This window comes from Echeneis naucrates, chromosome 6, assembly GCF_900963305.1.
Source record: "Echeneis naucrates chromosome 6, fEcheNa1.1, whole genome shotgun sequence".
Lineage (NCBI taxonomy): Eukaryota > Metazoa > Chordata > Actinopteri > Carangiformes > Echeneidae > Echeneis > Echeneis naucrates.
Window position 1 is genome coordinate 22,889,784 of NC_042516.1, and position 13,271 is coordinate 22,903,054.

The 13,271-nt window shown below is 43.7% G+C and overlaps 1 protein-coding gene across 5 annotated transcripts in view; it reads right to left on the reverse strand.

Annotated features, from left to right (window-relative positions):
- The window catches only part of mef2d (myocyte enhancer factor 2d), an 86,261-nt gene that overhangs the window by 28,561 nt on the left and 44,429 nt on the right, over positions 1 to 13,271 (reverse strand). For 3 of the 5 annotated variants that reach the window (XM_029505077.1, XM_029505075.1, XM_029505074.1), the window contains exon 4: positions 5,926 to 6,060. In XM_029505077.1, the coding sequence (XP_029360937.1) occupies positions 5,926 to 6,060 (135 nt within the window). Of the gene's footprint in view, positions 1 to 5,621; positions 5,760 to 5,925; positions 6,061 to 13,271 lie in introns of all 5 variants that reach the window. The other 2 variants (XM_029505076.1, XM_029505073.1) reach the window with 1 other exon arrangement.

Sequence of the window (13,271 nt, forward strand, 5' to 3'; positions counted from 1 at the left end):
TGGACAAACTTCTCATTTTCAAACTTTGCTCAGACAGCATTAAGTGGAATGAATTTTTACGTAATTACGTGTAAGATAAACTCTTACATTAATTATAGGAGAATTATTCAAAAAGTATATGAAATTATTATATAAACTGCTACTCTCTTTTATATTTAATTGCTGAAGTTGATTCAAGTAGAAAATGAGGCTAAACCACCTTCAAACGTTAAGTCTGTCCCGACGTGAACCCACTTCCAACTTTCTGAGGTTTTAAATTCACCCATCAAAGGTGTGTGTGTGTGTGTGTGTGTGTGTGTGTGTGTGAGTGAGAGAGAGACCAGGGCAGGTGAATATAGCAGCAGCTATCAGCACTGCACCACTGCACACCGGCCAAGCAGAAGGTGGGGTAAATGGGTAGACGGGTAAATGGAGGGGTGGATGAGGGGTTAGTGCATTTTGGAATGGAGAGGTGTAAACACAGAGCATACAGCACTCCAAAAGGCCTGGGGGGGGTCTGGGAGGAAGGGGGGCTCAGAACAGGATGTCCCGATACAAACATCAGCATTTGACCTCTGACCTCAAGACAAACTGCTCCTCCACTTGTTAAATCCATACGTCATGATACAAACTCGGATTTAACTCCTTTTTTTTTTTTTTTTTTTATTTCGTCGCCTCCACTATCCGACATTTGTGAAAGCAGTCGATCTGAAAAGTTGCCCCGTTCGAGAAAACTTTCTTCAAACCGAGAGTGACCGCTACATTTCCTCCTCAGGTATCTGTCTCTCGTGTTACTGTTGCCTGTCTAACATATTTATCCATATATAGCTTTTAGTCACGTCTCCATTGGACCTCCATGATGGCGCCAGCCTCCAGTTGCTAGGAGACGGCCAACACACCAACAAAAACCTCTTTTTCCTAAATGATATTTTTTTTTAAATTTGTCTTTCTCAGCGCCGAGCATTAATCCGTGTCTTTGGCAAATTACACCTGAATTCATGTCAACCCACTCGAGCTCAGCGTAACACCAGCGCTCCTAATAACAGACAGGAGGGTTAATTGGGTGCCGGCCATCATCCTGCTGATTTAACAGAAGAGGAGAGCAGAAAAACCCCCCCGACAAAACTCACAACCTGTTCGGTAAATAATTGACTAAGAGCTTTACTGGAGGCTCATGTGAAGAAGCTCAAGGCCTCTCCAGCGTGAAGAGGGGAGAGAAAGCAAAACCATTTTCCCTCAGGAGGAGCTCAATAAGGTTGTGGATGCAAGGGTAAATCAGAATGAATTAAACTCATGGCCTAGTTTTCCATTCCCTCCCTCTTGTCCTGGAAGCCTTTGAACACCCCCCCCCCCCGCATTTCCCCTTTTTAACTTTAGGATCGTCACATCCTATTTGTTTGCAGCTGTGGAAAAGAACACCGAAAGGAAAGAGGAGTTTGTGCCGACCGGTTGTGGCTTTAGTTGTTGTTTTTTTGCCCCCTCCTTTATCCCCATCAGCCGCACAATGTCACGTCCAGCTTTCCTAATATTTGATTAAAGATTCTGAGTCGGATTGAAATGAAAACGGATTCATCTGCGGCTCCAAACACTCATTATTCATAGGAAGGTTTATACTTCATGGGCCTGTTTGCACAGAACACCTTGAGTTTAGATTTTCCTTTGAGTCTTCTTACAGTTTCATTAAATGTTCTATGTCAATAATGTAAAAATATCTTTCTCTTACCTTAGAAATCCCTTTAAGAGAGTCCGTAAAACTAACTGACGTCACTCACTCAGCTAAGGAGAAACTAAACCTCATGTGTCACTCTTAAGTAGAATAACTTGCTGTGATATTAAATACTTTGGTTTATGAAAACCGAGTTTGTGGACAGTGAATTACATCTGATGTCACATTAGTTAAAGGATGAAATAATGATTATGAATTGTATCATAATGAAGCCCTCCAATGTTCCCTTAATCACATTCATGTGATTATGTGAAAAAAGTTTGCACTAATTAGAAAAATCACATCATAAGATCTGACACAAAACAGAGAATGACTTTTGAATGAGTGTTAAATGTTCCCACCCAGCCAGCCGCTGATCAACGCCGTGATCTTACACATCTTTATAGATTCTTTAAATACTTTTCAATAAAGATATCCACGCAGCTTCAGTCGGAGGAAGAAGGCTGACATCGGGATGAATGGATCTTCCAAATGTCTCATCAGTAGAATTCATCAGAAATTGTGACTCTACTCAAAAGCAGTAAGATGTAGAATTCTTTGATTTCTGTCCAAATTTGGCTCCAATTTGGAAATTTTTGAGCGACTTGAGGCAAATTTACTTTCTTAAAGCTGCATGTAGGCTAATCTGACTCTGGATATAATTATGGAATATTAGCTTAGTTTTTTTTATTTTTTTATTTTAGCCTGTGTTTTTCACACCTTTACGTGCTACGAAGCTTCATACTCAAATGTATATTTGCCATTTTATTATACATGACGCTGAGAGCGTTTCCTGCGGAGCCTCTAAACACGGCATTCAACCTATCCAGGTCTTTTGCTGAAGGACACCAGCAAAAAAAAAAATCAATTTCTTCAACCCAAAAACCTCAAAGCCAGAAAATGATCAAACCAGAGACCCTAAAGATATAAAAAAATCAAAATAAATAAAATAAAAATCTACCACCGAGCCAGGGTGACGGGAATGGACCCATTAGCTCGGGGCTTGTCTAGTCAAATGTCCTGCCCATCCTCGCCTCGCCACTCTCTGCCCCCCTCAGGAGGTATTTTAGTACAAGTGGGATTAAGCTTGTATATCCCGGCCCCCAGCCGTCATGTTGGGGATTATGATGCTGAGGAGAGGAGTGGTGGGTGGTGCTGTATGCTTCCTGTTCCAACTGAAAGGTGTGCTGGGCAACGACAATAAAATACCCCGGTAGGCAGAGCTGGCTAAGAGACTCAGTTGCAGTGCAGGCACGGATGGGTGGACGGATGTGCGTGTGGGGGAGGGGGTGTGCTACCCACTGTTCGGCTAGCATCCAACTGACGAGCGCCAACCAAGTGCGGCGGCTCTCCAGGGGTGGTAGATTGAATTCTATTCTTCGTGCGCAGCAGCTTCGCTTTTCTGTGGGAAGCTTTTAAAAGCCATTTCAGCTCGCCGCTCGCTCGGCTCACACCGGTCGACAAAGGCCGGGTCAAATGCAGGAGGAGAGAAACTCATCTGGCTGATTAAAGGTGGGGGGAGGGAATCATTCTCTCCATTAGGCTTGATCTCATGCATGTGAGATGCTTTTAAACTGCTGCTGACAATTATAAACATTAGAAATCCTTTAATATTTAAGAAGTCTTCTTTTAAACCACTTGGATCCTTTTTATATATTCTGTAATGAATAATTCCACATTTGTTCTGGTTGTGTGATCAACAGGGTCTGATGATGATCTTGGATAATGCATATGATCTGTCTGGAATAAATAAAGTTATATATTTATTTATAAAATTTTACCACTTTAATTCAAATAAAGGAATTTAAATTTGAAAAAGTATTTTGACATGGATGCTGAATATAAACTCCACGTAGTGAAAATTTGTTTTTCCTGTTTAAGTTCTCACTGATTCTTATCTTCCCATTCTTGGGAAGCAATCTTAGACTTCATGACACAACTGTTAACATTATTAAAAACCTGTAAATACCGACATACGTAAAGTTCATGGGCCTATTTAGTAATAGCCGTAGCCAAGCTGTGTCCTTGTCTCATCATCTGCCCTGAGGCTCATAAAATGTCAGGTGACATCACTGAGAATTATATTCAAGAACAAAAAAACAGACCTTTCCATTGAAGTATTACACCTCATTTAAAGTATCGGGGAAATCCACTGTCTATCTATTACTGCAGCGCCTCGACACGACCGTCCCGTCCCCAGTGACCAATTGGAGGAGCTGGCAGACTAACAGGGGGGGGTGGGGGGGGGGGTTGTAAATTGAGTGCTACTCATTAAAGTGACATTAATGGCATTATTGAGCACAGAGGAAAAAAAAAATGAATCACTGAGAAATTGGCACAGGAGCGGAGCGGTAAAAAGGGCTTTGGCGGAGCGCCAGTCAGGAGGCAGAACCTGGATAATGTCAGCAGCACATCCAAGCAGAGGGGCGGGAAGACGCTGCCGCCGCAAATGGACTGACCTCGGTTAGAGTCTAAGTGAGGAGCGTTTACAGACCCCCCCCCATGCGGCTCGTCTTCAGTTGCACACTCATTTCTTCAGTGTTGCTAAGTATTACACAATTGGTACTTCCCACCCCGAGCCATGCTCCAAAAGAGTTGGTTATTAACATAAAGCATGATTTCCTTTTGCAAAATCAGTTGCTATGCCAACTTTTGTTAAAACTGGGGACCTAGTTAGCTCTCCTCTCGCTCTCTTGTTTATTCTTGTTCATTTACTGAACTTGCAGAGGCATCAGAAACAAGTGTATTAAAGCCGTAATGCTCCTGAGGGTGCTCTTCACTGTGATGACTGTAACTTCACATGAATAATCACAGCACAACGTGCCCCGTTTGGTCTTACACAGCTTTTTCTAATGACTTCTTATCGGCGCAGAGTTAAAAAAAAATGAAAATAAAAAATTCACTGTTTTTACTTGAACTGAGGATGAGAAGTCAGATTTTTTTTTTTTATTATTATTAATAAAAATCTTCCACTACAGAGATTCTCCATCACCTCCCTGTAGTGCACTAAAGACATTTTAAAATAAACTTAAAACAGCTAATACTGCATGACGGCACTTTAAACTACTTGAAATTGACTTTGTGAATTTTTACAGATTAATCAATCAACAGAAGATTTATCTGCACTGACTTTGATATCTAGGATTTAGTATCAGCTTGATATCTGGGTGGTGGACATCTGAAGACCAGCTAGGATTTCAGCCAATGAGAGAATCCGATGTAGAGACGTGACTCTAGACATCGAGAATCGATGGATAAACACACGGAAGCGTCAAATCAGGGCTAGTTAGGAAGAGCTGATCCGGTTTAAGGAGAAATAAAAGCTCCACCCATCAGAGAGCAAACACGCTCCGAAAACAACATGATGTTTGGAAAAGTACGACGTTTACTTCAGTTAAATGTGACCACAGATTTGTGTCTCAGATCAATTCCAAAAAGACATTTTCATTTAAGACATTTATTCATTTTTTTTTTTTTTTTGCTTGAACTTGCTTTTAAATTTGCAATTTCAAATTGTGCACAAAGCAGGTTAATGGAAAAGCACCAAGAAGTAGTTTTTTTTGTGTGTGTACTTTTGTGATTTTCTGTCATTTTACCGATCAAACTTTTGACGAACAAAGTATAAAAATGAAAACAGCCGTTAGTTTGCCCTCAAATCAGTCAGCTCAGCCACTCTGCCCAATCTTGCCCAATCGTGCTCAGTCACACACCATCAGAGGAGATGGTGGGTGATTTGGTGGGTGAGGTAGGTGGATGGGGGTGGGGGGGTGAAGTGGAGGTGGTGAAGGGGTGAGGAAGAGTGAAGGCGAGTGCTCTGTGAGTAGTCAGGCCACCATCCGCAGCCGGAAAGACCTCCAGTTTGACGGGTCAGTGGCAGCAGCAGTGTTACACAGGGTGGGGGGGTGGGGGGGTTGGGGGGGGGGGTGGGAGTACTCACTGACAGCCTATAGTTCTGCATCATTTTATCAAACTCCTCGTCAATTTTTTTGTATTTCTCCTCAGTGCGGGGGGTGAGGGAGAAGGGCTCCTCGGGGTCTGGGCTCTCAGAGTCCCGGTGCTCTTTCTTGTTCAGAGCCTTCGTTCCCCAAACAAAAGAAGAAGAAGAGGAAGAAGAAGAAGAAGAAGAAGAAGAAGAAGAAGGAGAAGTAGGAGAAGAAGAAGAGGGCAGAAAGAGATAGATAGAGAAAAGAAGAAGAGAAAGGGTAGGTTAGATAAGGTGACAAAAGTGTGATGGTACTCACGCCGTAGCGTTTGAAGAGGCTGTCCAGGTCCTCGGTCTTGCGGAACTTGTCGTCGTTTAGCGGGCTTTGGTCGATGGAGTCGTCGCCGTCGGGCTCTGGGCTGTTGCAACCGTTAAAGCCTTTCTTTCGCAACGTCTGAAGCGGTCAGAGAGGGATAGAGGAGAAGGAGGAGGTACATTTACATCTCATTGTTCATGCACATTTTTTGGGGTCACCACTTAGATTTGGTTAGACACAGTGAGGAGCATTTTACTGCGACTTCTCAAACACCAGTGGCCATCTTGATTCCACCTTTACCGTTCGCTGTAGCTTTAAAAGTCAGATGGAAAGAGTTTGACCCTCGTGATGGAGGCATGAAGCTTTTTTTTTTTCCTCTCTCCAAACCTACAACACATCTTGGAGGAGCAGAAAAAGGGCGGTACAGAAAACACATTCTCAATCTCTGATAATTCTCAATCGATTGGTGAGGTCAGCGTTCGTAACGTCTGCCGCCCACGTGAAAGCAAGCTATTACCACCGAATCTGCACTCACTCACCCAGCAGGTGCTCTCAGGAGGTCGCGGAATAAAAGGGTTGACAAACTACAAACTCCCAACACAAAATGGAGAAAGCTGGAAAATCAAAAGGAGGTCAGACTGGTAAAAACAAGCACCCCCAGCTGTAGCCGCCCGTGGCACTTTCACAGAGCGAGAAACTATCTATAAACCTGAGCTGCATGTCAGAAAGCTAATCAACAGTGTTGGTAATTGGTATGGAGCTTTGCACCGAGGAAAGAGGTTGAGCAAAGCAAAAGGGTGAAGGGCGAGTTAGGAAGCAAGTGGTGGTTTTAGAGCTGCGGCTGGCAGCAGTCAGGCTGTGTCAGTGTTAGAGCAGTTCGTGAAAAGGGCGAGAAGAGCGAGAAGAGAAAGAGGGAGGCCCAGCACGATAGAGATAGAGGCTCTTATTTTGAGAGGATTCTGCTAAACAAGATTTGCCGTTAAGTAGCTTTGCCTGTTGGGCCCTTGACCACACAGCCAAGCAGATAGATCCTCGCAGCAAAATGGATCTTAAACTGGAAGCTGGAGAGCTCTCTGCGGTACAAATACTGGCTTTAACCCCCGAGTGCTGCAAGAAAGAGGAAAATCCCCCGCCTCAAAATTTATCAGCAAGAAGAAGAACCTCCGTCACATCAACCATTGTGTAGGAGAAGAATATTTTATCCCGTCAACACTCTGAAACTTCACGTTCACAATCACACTCTACTGGAGGCATTTCTTAATCAGCTTCAAGAAAACAAAACTTGTGATTTAAAATTTTACTTCAGAGCTAAAAGTGTGTTGTGTAAAGGGATTTAAATAAACCACAGAGCTCTGTACTCCACAAACTGAGGCAGCTGTAATTACAACAAATAAAACACGATGTTGACACTTTGTGATCTTCAGTGGTTGTGGAGGTGAAAAGGCGAGCAAACATCTGCCTTCTTTCACATCCTGAAGACATGAAGCCGTATTAGCATTCTTCATTCCAGTCAATACTTTTAGCCACAGTTTGTTTGTTTTAAACTCCAGGCCCTGCGTTAAACAACATTATTAAAATAAAGCAGCGAGACCGAACAAGACTTTACTTTTCTCGTAATGTCGAAGCAATCGAAGGCAAAAGAGAATTTCTTTTTTATTTCACAGTGTGTCATTTCGTTGATCGTGCATTAGCAACAGAACCATCTCAGATGATTGTCCGTTTTTCCAACATCCTATATTTTCTTTAATTAACAACCACCTGCTGTGTCAAGTGCGACTGCGGAGTAGCGGTGGTCTGATTAAAACATAAGCACATGTTCAATGACTCCCACAGCGCACAATCACTGCTAAGTGAGGATGATTCAACCGCCTGCAATTCAGCCTCAGAAGTGGAGCCGGCAGAAACCCGTACCTGCAGGAGCTGCCGCCGAAACCCCGAGGAGGCCAAGATGGAGGCTCTTTTTTTAATTTTGGATAAATTAGCCTTAAAACCCTCAAAACACAGGTGAAGACAGGAGGGTAATGATGCCACGTGGATGTCAGGGCAGAGACACGTTCAGGTTTAATAACAATGGCACCCTTTGATATGAATCTCATTAAAACTCCAAGCCATTATTATCATGGCGGTGTCAAAGCGACGTTTTATCTATCCACAGAAATGGGTTATTAGACAGATTTGTTCCAACACGGAGACAGTTGCCTGATTCAGCTGTTCAGCCTCACCGGAACAAGTCAGCGCTCTGATCTGCAGCTTAATGCAAATTTAACGCGCAGGAGACGCCACCCTACACTTTGTTGTCCACGGTTCATACAAATCACGCCCTGTGGTGGCAGTTGGCACGCAGATATATATACACGTGTGTGTGTGTGTGTGTTTGTTGGGGCTGTGACCTAAAAATGGGGAGGAACAAAAGAACCACAGGAAAAATAGAACATGGAAAATAAAACACAACTTTCGACATGGCAATGACAGCGTGGAAGACGTGACGGCGGCGTGCACCTCCTGCCCCTTGACTGTCAGCACACAGAGAGATAAAGAGCCTGCAAACAAAACTGTGATGACTTTGGAGCGGCGTTGGAGCAGCTGGGCACGTGAAATTCGGAGAAAGTGGAGCTGAGAAGGAGTCAGATTTGATCTGACCCACTCTGTACATCAATCAGATGGAAGCAACACAATATTACATCCCCTGATTTATGGCCTATTTTTTTCCTAAAAAGGACCATCATTTAAAAAAATTTATATTATATTGTATTTAAGAAGACGAGGAAGGAAAACAATTACTAAGATAATAAATTAAGTGATAAGTATGGACATTTTCACATAGACTTCAATACAATCTGACTTATTTACATCTAAAATCAATTTTAAGGATCCTGAGTTTTGGCTTCACCGCCAACGTCCTCAGAGACTGAAATTACTGAAATCAGAAAAACTGAAATGAATCAGGAGTGTCAATAAATCTGATGAGAACATCGACATCAGTTATTGATAACAAAACCGTCATCAGGACGTTTGTCCTCGTTTGTCCTCATCAGGCCGACTGCTGCTAAAATCTTATTGGTATTACAACACAGGTCATCTCTGTCTGTCTGTCTGTCTGTCTGTCTGTCTGTCTGTCTCTCTCTCTTGTGTAAACATACATAATATTTTACAATATAAACGGGGGCATCTCTCTCTCTCTCTCTGTCAATTTCACAGCTCACTCGCTCACTTAATTTAGTGTGACATTACAGTACTTATACATGCTCCCTCGCTCTCCCTCTCTCTCACACACACACAGACACACACACAGACACACACACACACTCTCTCTCTCTCCACTGATCAGCTTGTCCCTCAGTCATTCAGCCATCTGTTCACCTGTCCATGTCTCTCGCTCTCTCTCTCGCTCTCTCTCTCTCTCTCTCTATTGTGTTGCCAGGGTAAGATTCACCCTGCAGAGCGCCACACTAGCCTCTGACTGGCTCCGGCTGCTGACAGGCCCCGCCTCTCCCCAACACCCCAACCCCTCCTCCTCCCCTCTGGCTCGCTCGCTCGCTTGCTTGCTTGCTTGCTTGCTCGCCCACCCGCCTGTCCGCCCGCCCTCTGTTTCCAGCTCTCCATGAAACATTGCTGCTGCCCCCCCCCCCCACTCCCTCTCTCTCTCCTTTTGTCTCCCTCGATCTCTCATCTTTCGGCCCACCACCTTGAACGCAGCTCTCGCAGGAAAATCTTCTGCTCGTCCTTCTGTGTTTTTTTTCGCCCCCAATGACTCTCTCTTTTCCTCCAGTAATGTCTTTGTATGGGACTCTCCCCCGTCGCCCATTTCCTCTCCGCCTCCTCCTCCTCCCCCCCTCATCTTTTTTTAAATTCTTTTTCCCACCACTCTCTCTCTCTGTCCTCTTTTGCCCTGTTCTCTCTCTTGACCTGTTCCCAGAGCTTTCCCATCGTAATTCGTCCATTTCCCTTTTCCCTCCCTCTCTCTCTCGCTCTCATACTCCAGCTCTTCATCATCATCCCATACTCTCTTCTTCGGCTTTGCTTATCAAAAACCTTTTTAAACACTTTTTGATTTGAGCGTTGAATGCTGCTGTCGTCGGCTGTTGAAGATCCTTTTCTCGTTCCTGACATCAATCAATCAAAAGTTTTTTTTCACTGTCAGGCTGTGTTGTATTTGTGCGACGGCATTAACGTGAGAATCAACACAGCCCCATTACCTTCCTTTTCCATTCGTCTTTACTGCCTGTGTTTGAATCTGTGTGCGTGACTTTATTGGATTTTTCAGCTGGGTGGGTGCTGGCGGACCCTCCCTGTCCTCCTCTCTCCCCAGACTCCTTCCAAAATTGTCTGGAGGGTTCCCAAAGCAGGACAAGAGGAAAAGACCTGAGGACTGAAATGACTCCTTTAACGTTGCCAAAAACAACAAAGGAAGGGCAGATCAGCTCCACGAGTCTCTAAACTATTAACTTTAATTGGACTTATAGCATTCTTATCAGTGATTATTATTATTATTATTATGTCAACCTCTTGCTAATGCAAATATCTAATCAGTGAAACAATTAATGAAATCGTAAGAAATTGAGAAAAATAAAACATAAAAACCAAATGTCAAGTCATAAAGAGGAAGTCGTGCTGAAAAACAACAAAAAAAAAAAAAACAAAACATACCAAACACTGGCAGGGTAAAATAATATTTAGCATGTTGTATTAGTGAGTATTAAGACTCCTCTGGATAATGACTGTGGACTTCATACGGACCTGCTGTCCAGAGACGCATGTCACAGAGAGAGACTACAGAGGCTCCTCCAGTCAGTCCTCTGGGACATCATGTCCACAGTTTGGACTCAGCACCGGCTGGCACTAACCTGCCGAGGTGAGGCCGAACAAACTTTTCACATCGACCGTGTCTGAAAAACATCAGCTCGATCGTGCCAACCTGTGCATCTTTTACTAAAACCAGAAAAACTCTATGGATGTTGTCTTACTTCTGTTGATTTTAATCGATAATTAAGGAGGTCAATTAAAGTTTGACCTCTGACCTCTGGACGCTGTCTTCTGTTTGGCTAAAAAGTTTGAGTTTCGACTTGAAAAAAATCTGCTGCTGTTTATTTTCATTTGGTCGGGACCGTTCAATCATTCAGTTTCTCTTCAATATGAACCAGTCTGACTGAGTAACTAATTCATCAGTCAAGGACTTTGAGCGCTTAATAAGTTTTTAATGGAGCCTTGGCCCCTTTTGAATGCAGGACTATTAATCACTCTGTAAGAATGGTCAAGATTTCTGTTCTCATTAGAGTCACAGAAGAAGACCTCTGTCAGCCACTTCATGACGAAGCTTCCAAACCTTCCAAACCTTGTCATACAACCTCGGCAATTCTCAGTCAAGAATAAAAGAAATCCTAATTTTACTTTTTAAATTTACATGTTACTCATGTCTGGAAATGAATTTCTCATAAATTTCTCATGACATAAAATTATTGAGGAGTGTCTGAAACCTTTAACCTTTTGACGTCCTCAACGAATTCCATGAAATATTAGTGAGGGCATGACTCGTGGGAGCGACAACCTTGACCAAAAGCAGTTTATTAGACATTCCTCATGAGTTCAGATTCATATCTAACGTGTGTGATCCGCAGAGGCTGACCAATCCTGTGCATTCAGAAAAAGGCCATCCGCTGACCTCGCCCAGTCCAGATTACGACATCGGGTTATGACAGGTTTTAACGGGAAGTCCTGAGAGTTCGGACACCCAAGTGGGATTATCAGAGATGGGGATATTTCCACAGCCAACAGAATCGTCACCCCTCCCCTGGGGGTCCAGGGAACAGATGGGTGTTCCTAACAAATACGCCTTTTAATTGTGTGGGTGTTGGAAAGTTTTGGTTTGAGGCGCTGAGGTGATTAGAGCAGCCGACAGAATCGGTTTCTCAAAGGGCAAATCCTGTCAAGTGGTATTTTCTGATACTTTAAGGTTCCCCTGGCGGCGGCCCAGGAGGATCAGGGCGGTGCCCGCGGCCCTTAAGCCCCCACAGAGAGGCTTGAGCCGCTTAAAGAAAAAAGGGCAACCCCATTCTCTGGCCATCCTCAGTTTTTCATCGCCTCCTTTTTAGCATTTCGCCCGCTCGTGTTCCTCCATCTCTCGCTCTCTTCCTTCCTTTGCCCTGATTGGAATCTGCAGTCAAGCGGATTAACACATTCTGGCAGGAGAGGCAGGCGGTCCGCACACGCACACACACACACACACACACAAACACAATTTCCAGCAGCACGTGCATCTCAATGAGATGCTGTGTGTGCATATGTACTGCCTCTCAGCCTTACGCTGGAGTGAAGGAATGTCTGACCGTGTGATGAATGCACGTTAACCACACAACGACACACACACGCACACTTTCATCCATATGAAGACACTCACTGACATAATTTCTGTCCCAGCCCTTAACCATCACCACTAATTATCAAACCCCAACAAAAACCTAATCTGAACCTCTGCTGAGTCTGTCTGTGTGTGAGAGAGAGAAACTGCCGAAAAGTAAAAGTAAAAAAAAAAAAAAAACAACTCACAATGGTCTTCACAAAGACTTAAGTGCTTCTGAGCACACAGGGACATTCTGGCGTGCGTGTACAGTACATGCAGGGTGACAAACACAACAGTGTGTATGTGCGTGCTGCGGCGTGTGTGTACGTGCCTGCGTGACTATATCCACACTTCATAATTTATACTCAAAAGCACTTGCTTGGAGAGACTCATGGAGGCAGAGCAGCAAATGGGCACATTCTGTGACTATCCAATTACCCCCCCAGACTCTCTCTCTCTCTGGGTACATCTCAGCTCTGCACTCGACCACGGGGATGTGACACCGCGTGCAAGTGCAGATAATCTTACGATTTTTATAATGACGGTCTAATTCGCCCCGTCCTGTCGGAGTTTCACTCTGAATTCCTCTGAAAGTCCAAACACGGTCCTGGACGTCAGGCATGCCGCTGTGCCACCCGGACTACAGGGAGGAGAGGTCGGAGAAATCTAACACAAAAACATACAGCTACAAATGTAGACGAAAACAGTCCCCTGCAGGTGCTCAGCAGCTTCCTCTTCTTTCTTTGACGAGCAGCTGTTTCCTTTTATTTTTTATTTTTTTAATGAAGCCTTCTAATAGGAAACGATAAATAACGAGGGAATTTACAGAGTCTTAACAGATGCACGACAATATTGTTTGGTCTTAAAAAAAGCATTAGCCTCATCCATTAAAAAAAAAAAAAAAAAAAAAAAGAGTATTGCGCTGCTTTTTGTCTCCCCTCTTATATCAACATTTAACTCCATGAGTGTAATTTAATGGCTTAAAAGGCTCAACAAATAAAATGTGTTCCTG